Here is a 13656-nt window from a genome sequence, read left to right as displayed (position 1 = left end):
TTTCTCACTTTTATTCTGTATGTTTATGCTTTTCAAGAAAAATGACAAGTATAATTTTTAAAAATTCCCATGCTAGATTTCAAAATTCATTAGGATAAGTAAAGGTGAAGTGGTATGCTATGAGCACTGTGTCTTTAAAAATGATTCAGAGAGGGGCGCCTGGGTGGCTCAGTCGGTTCAGCATCCAACTTCAGCTCAGGCCATGATCTCACAGTCCGTGGGTTCGAGCCCTGAGTTGGGCTCTGTTCTGACAGCTCAGAGCCTGGAGCCTGCTTCGGATTCTGTGTCTCCCTCTCTGTCTGCCCCTGCCCTGCTCATGCTGTCTCTGTCTCAAAAATAAGTAAAAACATTAAAAAATTAAAAAAAAAATGATTCAGAGAAAATTGTTTCTCTATGCCCAAAGTACATTTCCACATCGGACTTTGATTTGCAGGCTCAGGGAACACTTCATGACAGCCCCTCTTTACCCAACTTTATTATTATTATTTTTTAGAAGTTTGTTTATAAAGTAATCTCTGCATTCAACATGGGGCTCAAACCCATAGTCTCAAGATCAAGAGTCAAATCTCTTCCGCCTGAGCCAGCCAGGCACCCTTCTCTTTACCCAGTTTTAACAGGTGACTTTTTTCTGTTTTTTCCTCAGATTCCTTTTTACGAAGATATTTGTAAAGGCATTAAAGCTGGTGACACCTGTGAGAAACTAGTGGGATATTCTGCCGTGTATAGAGTCTGTTTTGGAATGGCCTGTTTCTTCTTCATCTTCTGCCTTCTGACCTTGAAAATCAACAGCAGCAAAGGTTGTAGAGCGCATATTCACAACGGGTGAGTCTTCAGTCTTGGGGGTTGGTTTCTCTCTTTTTATTTTGAATAGTAATTTATTTTGAGAGAGAGGGAGTGTGAGCAGGGGAGGGGTAGAGAGAGAAGGAGTAAATCCCAAGCAGGCTTGGCACTGTCAGTGTGCGGGGCTCAAACTCACAAAGCATCAATCCGATCGCGACCTGAGCCAAAATGAAGAATCAGACGCTTAACCGACCGAGCCACCCAGGCGCCCCTAGTTTCCCCTTCCCTGATATTCAGAATAGTGTTCCTTGACCTCTTCTGATCCGACCATCTGACTGCTCTTCCTGTAGTTGAAATTGTTGACACTCATTTTCGGGAAGGGGGGATTTGTCACCCCTCAGTGGCCCAAGAATTAGAATCCTATTGGTCACGCCAGTACCACAGTGAGAAATGCAGCAGAGGTAGGCGTTTTTATTTCTAGTACTAAGACCTACCCCTAGGTCATTTCCACCCCCCTGCAACAAAGTGATGTTTTGCACAATCAGCGACCATGCTGAATTGGTCTTAATTATGGGACAAGGCAGTCTCCAGTCACTTAATTACTTCCTCTCGATTTGGAAGGAACAGTACCAATGGTAGAAACATGGACTGACATGCTTACCTTCTCTCTCTCTCTCTCTCTCTCTCTTTTTTGAGAGAGACAGAGCATGACTGGGGGAGGGGCAGAGAGCGAGGGACACAGAATCCAAAGCAGGCTCCAGGCCTGAGCTGTCAGCACAGAGCCCGATGCGGGGCTCGAACCCATGAACCGTGAGATCATGACCTGAGCCGAAGTCGGACGCCTAATCGACTGACCCACCCAGGCGCCCCCTGACTTGCTTACCTTATAAAAGGTCTTTTGTGCTTCCATGAATATCATTTAAATACATTTCCTCTTTTTTTCTTTTTTTTCTTTCCAGCTTTTGGTTCTTTAAACTTCTGCTGCTGGGGGCCATGTGCTCAGGAGCTTTCTTCATTCCAGATCAGGAGACCTTTCTGAATGGTACAAATGGGGTATTTGGGGTACCTATTTATTTTGTTCTTACCCATTTTGTAAAATTGTTCAAAAGTGTAGTCCAGGGTGCCTTTGATATTTCGAATTAGTGATTTTCTTGTGGTTCAATGAAAAAAAAATTCCTGCCTTACCTGCCCACACTGTATCCACCTTCCCCACTCCCTATCCCTTCCTGTTCACTCCTCTTTCTCCATCTAGATCTTTCCCCTGTTCCCTCCCTTTCTGGCCAGGTGTTGCTCTACAGCCTGGAGAATTCAGTTGCTAATTTTAAGGTGATTGGCCTGAAGGGAAAATGGGGCCCTGCAAGTCTCTCTGAAAAACAGTTTAGCGTGTTAGTATGAAACCATCACTGAAGGCGTTCTGGGACGCCTTGTTCTTTCTGAGCACTGCCCGGAAATCCGCCTACGCGGAACACGAGGCTACTGAGTTTTAAATGAGCTGCAGCTATAATGAGATAAGAAAGGCATCATCCAGCCTTATTTCTAAACTTACCTAGGTGAAACTGTATATAATATTGGATTACATTTCTTATTCCTAGAATTTCCCGAACTTAATTTAATTTGGAACCGTTAATCATAGGTGAAACAGGGGTCCTTCTACATGAAAACTAGGGAGATTCAAAACATTGTTTAACCCAAACGAATTCATTTTCCTAATTAAGGTAGTAAAAACATCCGCACTATGTCAGTCCCTAAGGAAAAGACTACGGCCCCTCAAATGGTCACTAGGGTCTGGCTAGTTTTTAGGGGCATAACTAGCTGCATGCACTCCTGAAGGAGGTCCTCTCCGAGTCTTATTTTTTCCTAAAATGCTGTTAACTAGTTTTCTGTTCCCCACAGATGTACTTTTATGTGTTAGAAAGATAGATTTAGAATGGGACGGGGCTAACAGTTCTTTTTATAGCCAACTGCAGTTCAGCCATTTTCATAGACAACCTGTAACCTAGAGACATGGAAGGTTAGAGCATCCTTGTAGCAGAGCGAGGAGTGGATCTGAGTCTGTGGCCCCCAGTCTGACCCTCATTTCCCTACTAATCTCTGGTGGCTCACTGCCTTTTTTCTTCTTAAGATATGTTTTTACTTACAAATCGTGGATCGTTGTTGATTTTGTGAATAGCTGCGTCTTTTAGGGTAGCTGTCAGTTACAGTGTGTAGGTTCAGCTTAGATGCTCAAGAGCCGCACACACTGCTTTGTGTTCACATCCCAGCTACGTCCTTTACTGGCCATGGGACATTTTTTTTTTTTTTTAACGTTTTATTTCTCTTTTGAGAGACAGAAAGAGACAGAGTGTAAGCTAGGGAGGGGCAGAGAGAGAGAGGGAGACACAGAATCCGAAGCAGCCTCCACGCTCTGAGCTGTCAGCACAGAGCCCCATGCGGGGCTCAAACCCACAAACTGTGAGATCATGACCTGAGCCGAAGTCGGACACTTAACTGACTGAGCCCCATGGTTGTGGGACTTTGTCAATTTGCATAGACTCTCAATTTTTCTCATCTGTAAAGTGCGTGTAACAATAGCACCCATCTTATACGGTTGCGTGGAAATTAAATGTGTTGCAGGTACAGTAAGAGTGTAGTAAAGATAAACTGTAGTCATTATTCTCCTTTAAGCTCAGCACTTGGAGTGGTCACCTCATCTCCTTTTGGATGGTCTTCTTTTGCAGCCTGGCGCTATGTGGGAGCCGTCGGGGGCTTCATCTTTATAGGCATCCAGCTCATCCTGCTCGTGGAGTTTGCACATAAATGGAACAAGAACTGGTATGTGCAATTTGGGAAGGTTTCCAAGTGAACTCAGTCGTTGCTCGGGGAAACTGCCTGCAATACGGTGTTGATAGAGGGTCTACACAGAGCTGTGTTGGCAGGGGTGGGCAGCCTGCTCGTGCCGGAAACAGGTTGGCGCACTTTCCCTTCATTCCTCTCCTCTACCGGTCTTCTTCTCCTTTCTTCCTTTCCTTCTTCCATGTTATTTCTTTTTCACTTTTTGGCTTTTCCCTGTATTCTCTCATTTGGGCTCTGAGTCAGCTGCTGTTGTGACTTAGCCACACTCAACATCCATTGCTGGCACCTCTTGGCCCTGGCTCCCCGGTTGTGACGCTAGGTGCCTGAAAACTTGGGCAGGTTTTATCTTATGCCTCCATCCTCAGGAGATTTAGAAAAAAGTACTTTGGGGGCACCTGGGTGGGTCAGTCAGTCTGACTCTTGGTTTCAGCTCAGGTCATGATCTTTCATGAGTTTGAGCCCCATCAGGCTCTGCACCAACAGTGTGGAGCCTGCTTGGGATTGTCTCCCTCTTTCCCTCCCTCTCCCCCACTCGTGCTGTCTCTGTCTCTCTCAAAGTAAATAAATATACTTAAAAATTTTTTTTTTTGGTTCTTTCTCAATCTGCCTAAGATTATAAAGACCCTTCATTAGGAAGATCTGTTGTGCCACCTTAGAAAGCCATCCTGAATTTAAAAATGTAGATTCTTTCTAAGCGCCTTGACATGGAATTCACATCCTAGGATAAGTAGGAAATGCCAAATTATTAATAGCTAGTTTTATTTCTCGCTGAGCCACACAATTCAGGAAATGGCAACTAGGTAAGTGTCAGCCCTTGAGTGCTAAAGGCCAGGCTGACTCCCTTTGTGCCCCCAGGCAGGGCACTTTGCTGCTCTTGTTTGCTTAGCTTCCTTATAAAATAACAAATGAGAATAACTATCTGTTGTGCCTAGGAAGACTTCTTGTTGTTTTGTCATTTTTATTCGTATCATGTTATTTTAAACTGTTTTGGAAAAAAGAAATCAGTAAATAATGTATGAACATGAAATTTATTTTTTCTCTTGGACAAAACAAAATATATGGTCCAGATTCCCTCAAAATAACTTTTCACTCTGATTATATTCCTCAGCTTGGTGGTAGTTAGTGTTTCATTGGGTTTGGTTTTGTTTCTTTAGAGATCAAATCGGGGCGCCTGGGTGGCGCAGTCGGTTAAGCGTCCGACTTCAGCCAGGTCACGATCTCACGGTCCGTGAGTTCGAGCCCCGCGTCGGGCTCTGGGCTGATGGCTCGGAGCCTGGAGCCTGTTTCCGATTCTGTGTCTCCCTCTCTCTCTGCCCCTCCCCCGTTCATGCTCTGTCTCTCTCTGTCCCAAAAATAAATAAAAAACATTGAAAAAAAAAAAAAATTTAGAGATCAAATCAAGAGATGCCTGAGTGAAAGGCTAGTGTTATCATTTTATAATTTAGTGAATACTAAATACCCAAATACTTAATAGTTTCTAAAATATTTACAGCACATAGAGGAGTCACATAAGTGATACTACAGAAATTTATTTTGTCTAATATAAAATCATTCTAAATGTTTCCTAAAATTCTTACCCATATAGGTCAAAATAGGGAACTTCATGGTGGAATAATACCGTTTTTGATACTGGGTGCCTGATTTACCCAGTAAGCAGTATGTTCCCTTGACAATATTTGAGCTTCTTTACTCTGACTTGAATGTTTTGCTCAGTTCTGAAGCCATTTTCTGGGACTAATTATTCATGCTAAGTTTTAACAGGCATTTGGAAGAGTTTGGCTGCTGTAAAAACCTTCCCGAAACCACTCAGTAAGAACAACTTAAGCGCTTTGCAACCGATGATGTTGCTGTTGTCTACACATTGAGGCCAGTATCCCAACAAAATCCCTTAATGTCAGCATATTCATAGTTGATTTGTCTGCCTAAAATTAGGATTAAGCTAGGCAGCTCACTAATAATGTATTTCCAGATAAATTAATCTAATTTACTAGGTTTGTTTTTTAACAGAGACTATTGCTTACAAGGATAGTCTAGAAAATATAATATATCACTGTTCATGGAACAACCAAACTGCTTTTTCTTCCCTTTCCCTCTCTGTTTTCTCTCTCTCTCTTTTTTTTTTAAGTTTACTTATTTATTTTAGAGAGACAGTGGGAGAGTGAGAGGAGAGAGACAATCCCAAGTAGGCTCCCTCCCGACTGTCAGTGCAGAGCCCCATGTGGGGCTTGATCTCACAAATTAGGAGATCATGACCTGAGCTGAAATTGAGAGTTGGCCGCTTAACCGACTGAACCACCCAAGTGCCCCTGTTTCCTCTTTTCAAGAAATATCTTGAGAAGAAGATCCCAAAGGCAGTAGGATGGAGGCCATGGGTCCGGAAACCAGGAGACTGCAGGTGTCTGTCCCTCTGCTCCTCTAGATCGCTGTTTCCCTTTGGGCATATTACTTGGCCTCTCTGACCGCTGTTTTCACACCTGTAAAATAATATGGTCACGTTAGATGTTTAATTTTCTTTTTCCTTTCGACCTCAGATATTGTGATTTGAAATGACGCTTCTATATCAAAATTGAAATAGCAAAAAGTAGAAGGTACATTTAGGTGTTTCTAACAAAGACCCATTTTCTAAATGTGCTAGATTTGTCATTTCTGTTGTGGTTAGGTGTTATTTACTCCAGAACCCGAGCCCAGCCTGGTGCCAGCGTACTGCTGAGTTGGTGCACTCTGCCCCGTTGTCTGGTCCTTTTCTAATCTCCTTTGAAGCACTTCTTCTCATTTAGCATTTATTCACAGTTTTGGGGAGTATTAACTGTGTCCCAGACAGTGTGGTAGGCACCGAGAGTATAAAGATAAGTAAGTCATGGCACTTGGGTTATCTGCAAAACAAAAGGTCATCAAGGAGGATGTCATGAATCTGGAGCAGCAGGAATAGCAGCCATTCTCCTAAAACACTGCTGCACGAAGTTATTATTTTTTTAATGCTTGTTATTCCTAAGAGAGAGACAGAGAAAGAGACAGAGTACAAGTCGGGGGTGGGGGCAGAGAGGGAGGGAGACACAGAATATGAAGCAGGCTCCAGGCTCTGAGCTGTCAGCACAGAGTCAGACACAGGGCTCGAACTCACAAACCTTGAGATCATGACCTGAGCTGAAGTCGGACGCTCAACCAACTGAGCCACCCAGGCACCCCCACAAAGTTATTTTTTAACAGTTGACATTTCTTACACTAATATTCAGTAGGCACCTGTTTGCCAGGCACTCAATAGCAGGAGAAGAGCAGTGAACACAGTGATGTCCTGCTCTATGAAGCTTACCTTCTCCTGTTGGGGAGGGCAGGAGGCATGGACAGCCAATTTATGATCAAGTAAGTAAGTAACAGGTTCAATGGGAAAAGACTGGAGAAAAAGAAAGCGGGGTGTGGGGGTTGGGGAGAGCAGGGCAGGGAAAGGCTTCATGATCAGGTGTGAGGGAGACCACTGCAAACAGAAGGAAGTGTGGAGGCTGAGGCAGGACTGTGCCGGGCCCATGCCCGGCTTGTTTGGGGGCAAATGGGGGCCCCCTGTGCTGCACCCCTGTGGTGAGGGATGGGCACCAGTGGTGAGGTAGGAGATGCCATTTGGCCAGATGCTGTCGGGCTTCTGGGGCATTTGTGTGAGGTAGGAAGGGCATTAGTGGGGTTTGAAACCAGAGGAACATGATACAAAGTCTATTTTAATTCCAGGAAATGTTAGGGGGTGTCAGAGGTGCAAGTAAGGAGGCCCGTGGAAGATAATCCAGGTGAGAGATGGCCGTAGCTCAGACGATGGTAGCAGCAGTCAGATTCTAGTCTATTCCAAAATTGGAACTCATGGACTTTGCTGATGGTGATGAGGAGGTGGGGTTGGGTGGGGGGAGGGAAAAAAGACTGTAGTCACGAGTTCTTTTCTTTTTTAAAAAAAGTTTCCCTTCCCAAAAGGAAGGAATGGAACTGCCATCTTCTGAGTTTGGGAAGATGAAGAAAAGCAGGATTAGGGGGTAGAGATGTGCATTTGGGAAGTTGGTTTGGACGAGCCCCCTTCCCCCACCCCCTGCGCTGAACAGTTGGATAATATGAGTCTAAAGTTGAAGGGAGAGGTTAGGGTTGGGAATTTAACTTTGGGAATGTAGACCTATATTGACTATAAGAAAGTCTTCATATGCTAGCGACAGCCCAAAAGACCAGTAAAGGAACAGTTGCACCCCACCCACACACTGGTCAGCAGTGTTTGCCTTTCTCTATACATTGCATTCTGTTCCTGTCATCGATTACCATTTGGCTTCTAGATCCACTCCCCCCACCCCTTCTCGAGTCTTACTCTATTATTTCCTTCGTGTGCCTTTTATGTTAGACTAATTCTGTGGTCCCTGGCGTGGTTTCAGGAATATGATGGTCATTATGATTTTGGTCTTCCCTCCCTATTTGTCTCTGGCTGCAGTAACTTTTTCATCATTAAAACATTTTAGCTGAGTTGCCTGAATACTTTCCAGTTCTGTGAAAACATTAAGCAAGTTGCTTTCTCTGTGAAGGTTTGTGAGAACGTGGTTACAGTGCGGCAGTTTAATCATAAGGCAGATGACAGTGATTCACCTGTGCTCCCTATGGTTCTACCGTCTTGATTGAGCGGTTTTGAACTCTTGTTTTGTTATTGTCCTCAATGATTTCTATAGATTGTTAAACCACCGCTTAATTCTCTTATCCCTTTATTAATATTTACATAAACTAGAGAGAAAATTAATCTCTTCTTTAAGGGTTTTTATTGTAAATCCCATTACAGTTTTTTACTCCTTTCCTAGCTGATTTTATTCTTTTCAGACTCTCCCTTGGAGCATCTGGGTGGCTCAGTCAGTTGAGCGTCCGACTTCAGCTCAGGTCATGCTCTCATGATCTCATGAATATGAGCCCCTCGTCAGGCTCTATGCTGACAGTGCAGAACCTGCCTGGGATTCTCCCTCTCCCACTCTCTGCCCCTCCCAAAATAAATAAACCCCCCTCTCAAAATAAATAAACTTAAAAAAAAAACAAAACAACAACAACTCTCTTTTAATCCTATGTGGCATCGCTTTGGAGAAGCAGTACCACTACAGACCCTTTGCAGCAGAGGGATGAAAGGGCCGAGGTCATCCAGTCTTTGAGTCAAGTTTGTCTCTCCCTAAAGAGAAGATGGACATTAGCAGAAGCTGCTACAGCAGCCCCTCCAGGCTCTGTGTTGAGAGGGAAACCACAAAGAGAACTTAACTAAGAGCTACTTTTTTTTTTTTTATTAAAAAAAAATTTTTTTTAATGTTTATTTATTTTTGAGACAGAGAGAGACAGAGCATGAACGGGGGAGGGTCAGAGAAAGAGGGAGACACAGAATCTGAAACAGGCTCCAGGCTCTGAGCCATCAGCACGGAGCCCGACGCGGGGCTCGAACCCACGGACCGTGAGTTCATGACCTGAGCTGAAGTCGGATGCTCAACCGACCGAGCCACCCAGGCGCCCCAAGAGCTACTTTTTAATACTGCCGAAACCTATCCCAGGGCGATTCCTTTTCAGAATGGGGAGGTTACGGAGCGCCTGGGTGGCTCAGTTGGTTAAGTTTCCAACTTCAGCTCAGGCTGTGATCTCATGGTTTGTGTGTTTAAGCCCTGCATAGGCTCCACACTTGGAATTCTCTCCCTCTCTCAGCCCCTTCCCCGCTTGCACCCATGTGTATGTGTGTGTGTGCACTCTCTCCATCCTCTCTCTCTCACAGTAAATTAAAAAAAAAAAAAGAATGGGGAGGTTAGAGTCAAGTCTGTGCAAGTACATTTTAGTTGATGAATACATATTTAAAAACGGAATGTTGTAGTGTTTAGGAAAAATTCTAAGCCTGAACCAAAATTGTTTTGAGATGTTTACCTGTACCTTCTAGCTTTGATTGAGCCTAACTGTTGATAAAATGATAGTCTTCCGGACAACTGGGGTGATAGCAGCCTGGGGGCTGATAGCATTAGTTACCGCCTGAGAGACGGTCAGAGAACAGGGGCCTCATCACCTTGTCTTCTCTCCTCTTCCTCTTACCACTTCTGGAGAAACAGGACTGCCGGCACAGCTACCAACAAGCTGTGGTATGCCGCTCTGGCCCTGGTGACACTCATCATGTACTCCATCGCCACCGGAGGCTTGATTTTGATGGCAGTGTTTTATACCCAGAAGGACGGCTGCCTGGAAAACAAAATTCTCCTGGGGCTGAACGGAGGCCTGTGTCTACTTATTTCAGTGGTAGCCATCTCGCCTTGTGTCCAAAATCGTAAGTACAAGTTTTCTCCATCCCTCCTGATTTATATATTTTTTGTGTGTCTTTGACCAAACCCGGTGTTTTTGTTTGTTTTGTTTTTAAATTCTGGCCACTCCATAATTTATCATGGATGGGTCAGCAGTAGGAAGGGTGGGATTGAAGTCTTCACTTGGGCTGAATGGGATAGTTGGCATGCTTCTTATCAAGAAAGATCTCAATGTAGTAAAGGCAATAAATAAGATAGCTATTACCATTATTATTTTTTTTAATGTTTATTTATTTTTGAGAGAGACAGAGCATGAGCATGAGCAGGGGAGGGGCAGAGAGAGAGGGAGGCACAGGATCTGAAGCAGGCTCCAGGCTCTGAGCTGTCAGCATAGAGCCCGATGTGGGGCTTGAACCCACAAACCGTGAGATCATGACCTGAGTTGAAGTCAGACGCCCAACCAACTGAGCCACCCAGGCGCCCCAGCTATTAACCATTATTAATGAATGTACCACAAGGAGCGTTTAAATGGAAGATGCCCTGATTGTATATTAAGTTCTTCCCTATAATCTCTGTGTAAAACGTGAATGAGAAGGCTGAGGAAGGAGTGCTTTCTGGGCTCATCTTTCACTCAAGGCCTATGGACCAAAAATCAGGGACCATGTGGTCTAGGAGTCAAGAAGCAGGAAATTTGATCTGGCTGAGCCAGCAGCTGGCCCACGAGCTAACCTTCCTCAGATCCAAGTCCTTTCTCAGTAAAGCCAACAGAAATCTGTAAACCTGACTTGACCTAAGGTTGTTTCAAAGGCAAATGGAAGAGGGGTGCCTGGCTGGGTCAGTCAGTTGAGCATGTAACTCTTAATCTCCTGTTGATGAGTTCAAGCCCCATGTTGAGCATAGAGCTTACTTAAAAACGAATAAACAAACAATCCACAAAGGCAAAGGGAAGAAATAATGGGATTTTGGAAGTGCTTTAGAAAGTACAGACTCGAGTTGTCTTTTATAAACAACTTCTGATGTCTTAAGCCAGACTGCCATCTTTGGTTATAGAAAGAAGTGTCCATGGTCTAATTTCCTTGTAGAAAACCAAATGACATTCAGGTTTCTAGGTAGGAAAAGGGCAATGTGGCCAATAATTTATAGCTCTTCAAGTCATTTCTAAAATGGTGATTTAATAAGTTAACTAGTATTGGTGTACCTGGATGGTTTAGTCCCTACTGGGAGAATGATCTCCAGGTCGTGAGTTCAAATCCCACATTGGGTATAGAGATAACTTAAATAAATAAACTTTAAGGAAAAAAAAATGAACTAGCATTGGATAATTTAAAGGTTTTCTGGCAGTGAAAATTTCAAGTACATTATTGAAATTGAGAGTACTAATCTCCCAGTCCCTTTAACTGATCAGTTAAGAATTCCCTAAAACATATTAGTGTTCAGATTAAAATACTGTTTGGGTTAAATCCTACCTTTTAAAATAGTTGTAATATTTTGAAATATTTGGTTTAATGTCATTAGTTGCTAAGGTGAGTCTTACTCTCGTGCCAAAGAGCAACATTATAAAAGAGTCTATAACTCTTAATAACTACAACTCAAAACACATTTAATCAGAGGGAAGACTGGATGAAATAAATTTTTTCATGTAGACAGGTGGTAGAAGATTTCACCAAAATTTGATAAATTCCTTTTATCATATCTTGGTTATTATGAATGATAAAAACACTTAGTTTAGTTTAAATATTATAACATATTAAAGCCCTTCCTCAATGAATGCCGAGCCCCAGTGCCTTCCTCTCTGACCTGAACTGCTATTCCCACAAGTTTTTTTTGTCTGTTAACAGATTGAGCTTTTTTCCGCTATGATATCTCTATCATTTACCTCACTAAGCTATGTGGTCTCACAAATAATGATGGTGAATTTTCTTATGAGATCTTAAGATTTAAGAGCTAGTGTTAATGAACCTCAGGAAGACTAGGCAGAGCGTTTAAGTACAGTTGTAGTTATTATTAAAATAACGTGATGGTAGGTAGAGAACTCGGCAGAACGTTGGAGTTAGGTTTGGCCTAATCAACCTTTTTAATGTTATTTGGAAAACATGTTATACCTCTTCTTTCCTTTAAAGATGGGGGTCTCAGTTTGAAGAATATCATTTAGGGGTGGGGAGCTTTTTTTTTTTTTTTTTTTTTTTGGCTTATTTATTGTTGAAATGTAAAATGCTGTGTTGAAATCTATCACTTTCACTTTCTAGGACAGCCACATTCCGGGCTACTGCAATCGGGGCTCATAAGCTGCTATGTGACCTATCTCACTTTCTCAGCTCTCTCCAGCAAACCTGTAGAAGTAGGTAAGCCAGCTGGCCTCTTAGGGAGCAGGTGTTTGTGGTATTAATGTTTTCATTGCGGAGGAAGGAATATGTCTACTGAGCTGTTGTTTAGAATGTCAAAGATGCAATAAATCAAAATAGAGAGATCTAGATTTTTCTCTAAATAAAGTCCTTAACGTGGGATGTGAAAATGAAAATTCCTTCTTCTGAGTCTTCCTGCTGTGTAGGAAAGACGGAAACAAAGATGGGCTGTTGAGTTTGCTTTTGGGCCTAATCTGTGTTTTCGAAGAACTTTTGTGTTTTGCTTATTTTTTTTTTAATTGATTATTAATTAATTTTCTTCAAGTGGTGGTCATCTCTCTGTCAGAGAGACTGGGAAGAACATGGGAATGGGAAGCAGGAGACAGGATTTGACTTTCCTTTATCATATGCTGGCTGTGTGACTTCGAATCACTCATCTTAAATAATGTTTATTTTTAGAGACAACAAAACATGTGTGAACTTTGGAGTCGGACCGCCTGGCTTTATAGCCTGGTTCTGCCCCTTCAATAACTTGTAGAAAGTTATTTACCTCTCTCTGCCTAGATACCTTGTCTTTAAAATAAGGATTTTAATTATTATTTTAACAAGGTAATTGAATAAGATTCTTATTTCATAGGATTGTTTTTAAAGAATTCAAAGAGAGAGAGAGGGAGAGAGAGAGAGAGAGAGAGAGAGTGAGTGAGTGTGTGTGTGTGTGTGTGTGTTCCTGGCATGTAATAGGTGCTCCGTAAGGGTTAGCTGTTATTACAGAGTAGTTGAAATGATTACTGAAGAACTATAAGAGCCCTATTATATTATAAATTGTTATAATGAGCACCTGAAACTTGCCAGTAAAAGACCAAAAGACCATTCCATCTTTTGATTTCTAAGCTCATTTTATTTCATCATCTGTTTCACTTTTGTGGTATATAAATGTGGATATAAATGTATACACACATATATACACATAATTATATATAAATGTGTGTGGGGGTACATTTTGTCTTGTATAAATAAGGTTAAATAAATATACTGTCTTTAGGAAATTGAAGTTGTTTTCCTTTTTTAAATGTAGAAAAAATGCAAAGATAATTTTGAAAGTTTTATATACACATACTGTGTGAGTCTTGTCTTTATGGCTACTTTTGGTGCAAAATGATACAGTCGTAGGTCTTATATTAATTATAGTCTATCCTGGGTTCAGTTTTTTTAATAGCTCTATCTTGACTGTACTTAAAAAAATTTTTTTTAATGTTTATTTATTTTTGAGAGAGAGGGGAGGGGTAGAGAGAGAAGGAGACGCAGAATCCAAAGGAGGCTCCAGGCTCTGAGCTGTCAGCACAGACACAGGGCTTGAATCCATGAACCCTGAGATCATGAACTGGGCTGAAGTCGGCCTCCCAACTGACTGAGCCACCCAGGCACCCCTAAGTCTAGTTTCT

General features: G+C 42.4%; 1 protein-coding gene across 1 annotated transcript in view; it reads left to right on the top strand.

Moving 5' to 3' along the window:
• SERINC5 (serine incorporator 5) overlaps positions 1-13656 on the top strand; it is a 103079-nt gene that overhangs the window by 69197 nt on the left and 20226 nt on the right. Inside the window, exons 3-7 of the mRNA XM_049649719.1 lie at positions 644-822; positions 1740-1822; positions 3498-3591; positions 9687-9898; positions 12119-12214. Of these exons, the coding sequence (XP_049505676.1) occupies positions 644-822; positions 1740-1822; positions 3498-3591; positions 9687-9898; positions 12119-12214 (664 nt within the window). The remainder of the gene's footprint in view (positions 1-643; positions 823-1739; positions 1823-3497; positions 3592-9686; positions 9899-12118; positions 12215-13656) is intronic.

Source organism: Panthera uncia (assembly GCF_023721935.1).
Source record: "Panthera uncia isolate 11264 chromosome A1 unlocalized genomic scaffold, Puncia_PCG_1.0 HiC_scaffold_17, whole genome shotgun sequence".
NCBI classification, from domain to species: Eukaryota; Metazoa; Chordata; class Mammalia; order Carnivora; family Felidae; genus Panthera; species Panthera uncia.
Note: the sequence above shows the minus strand (reverse complement) of the source record. Positions and strands in the feature narration are given on the sequence as shown.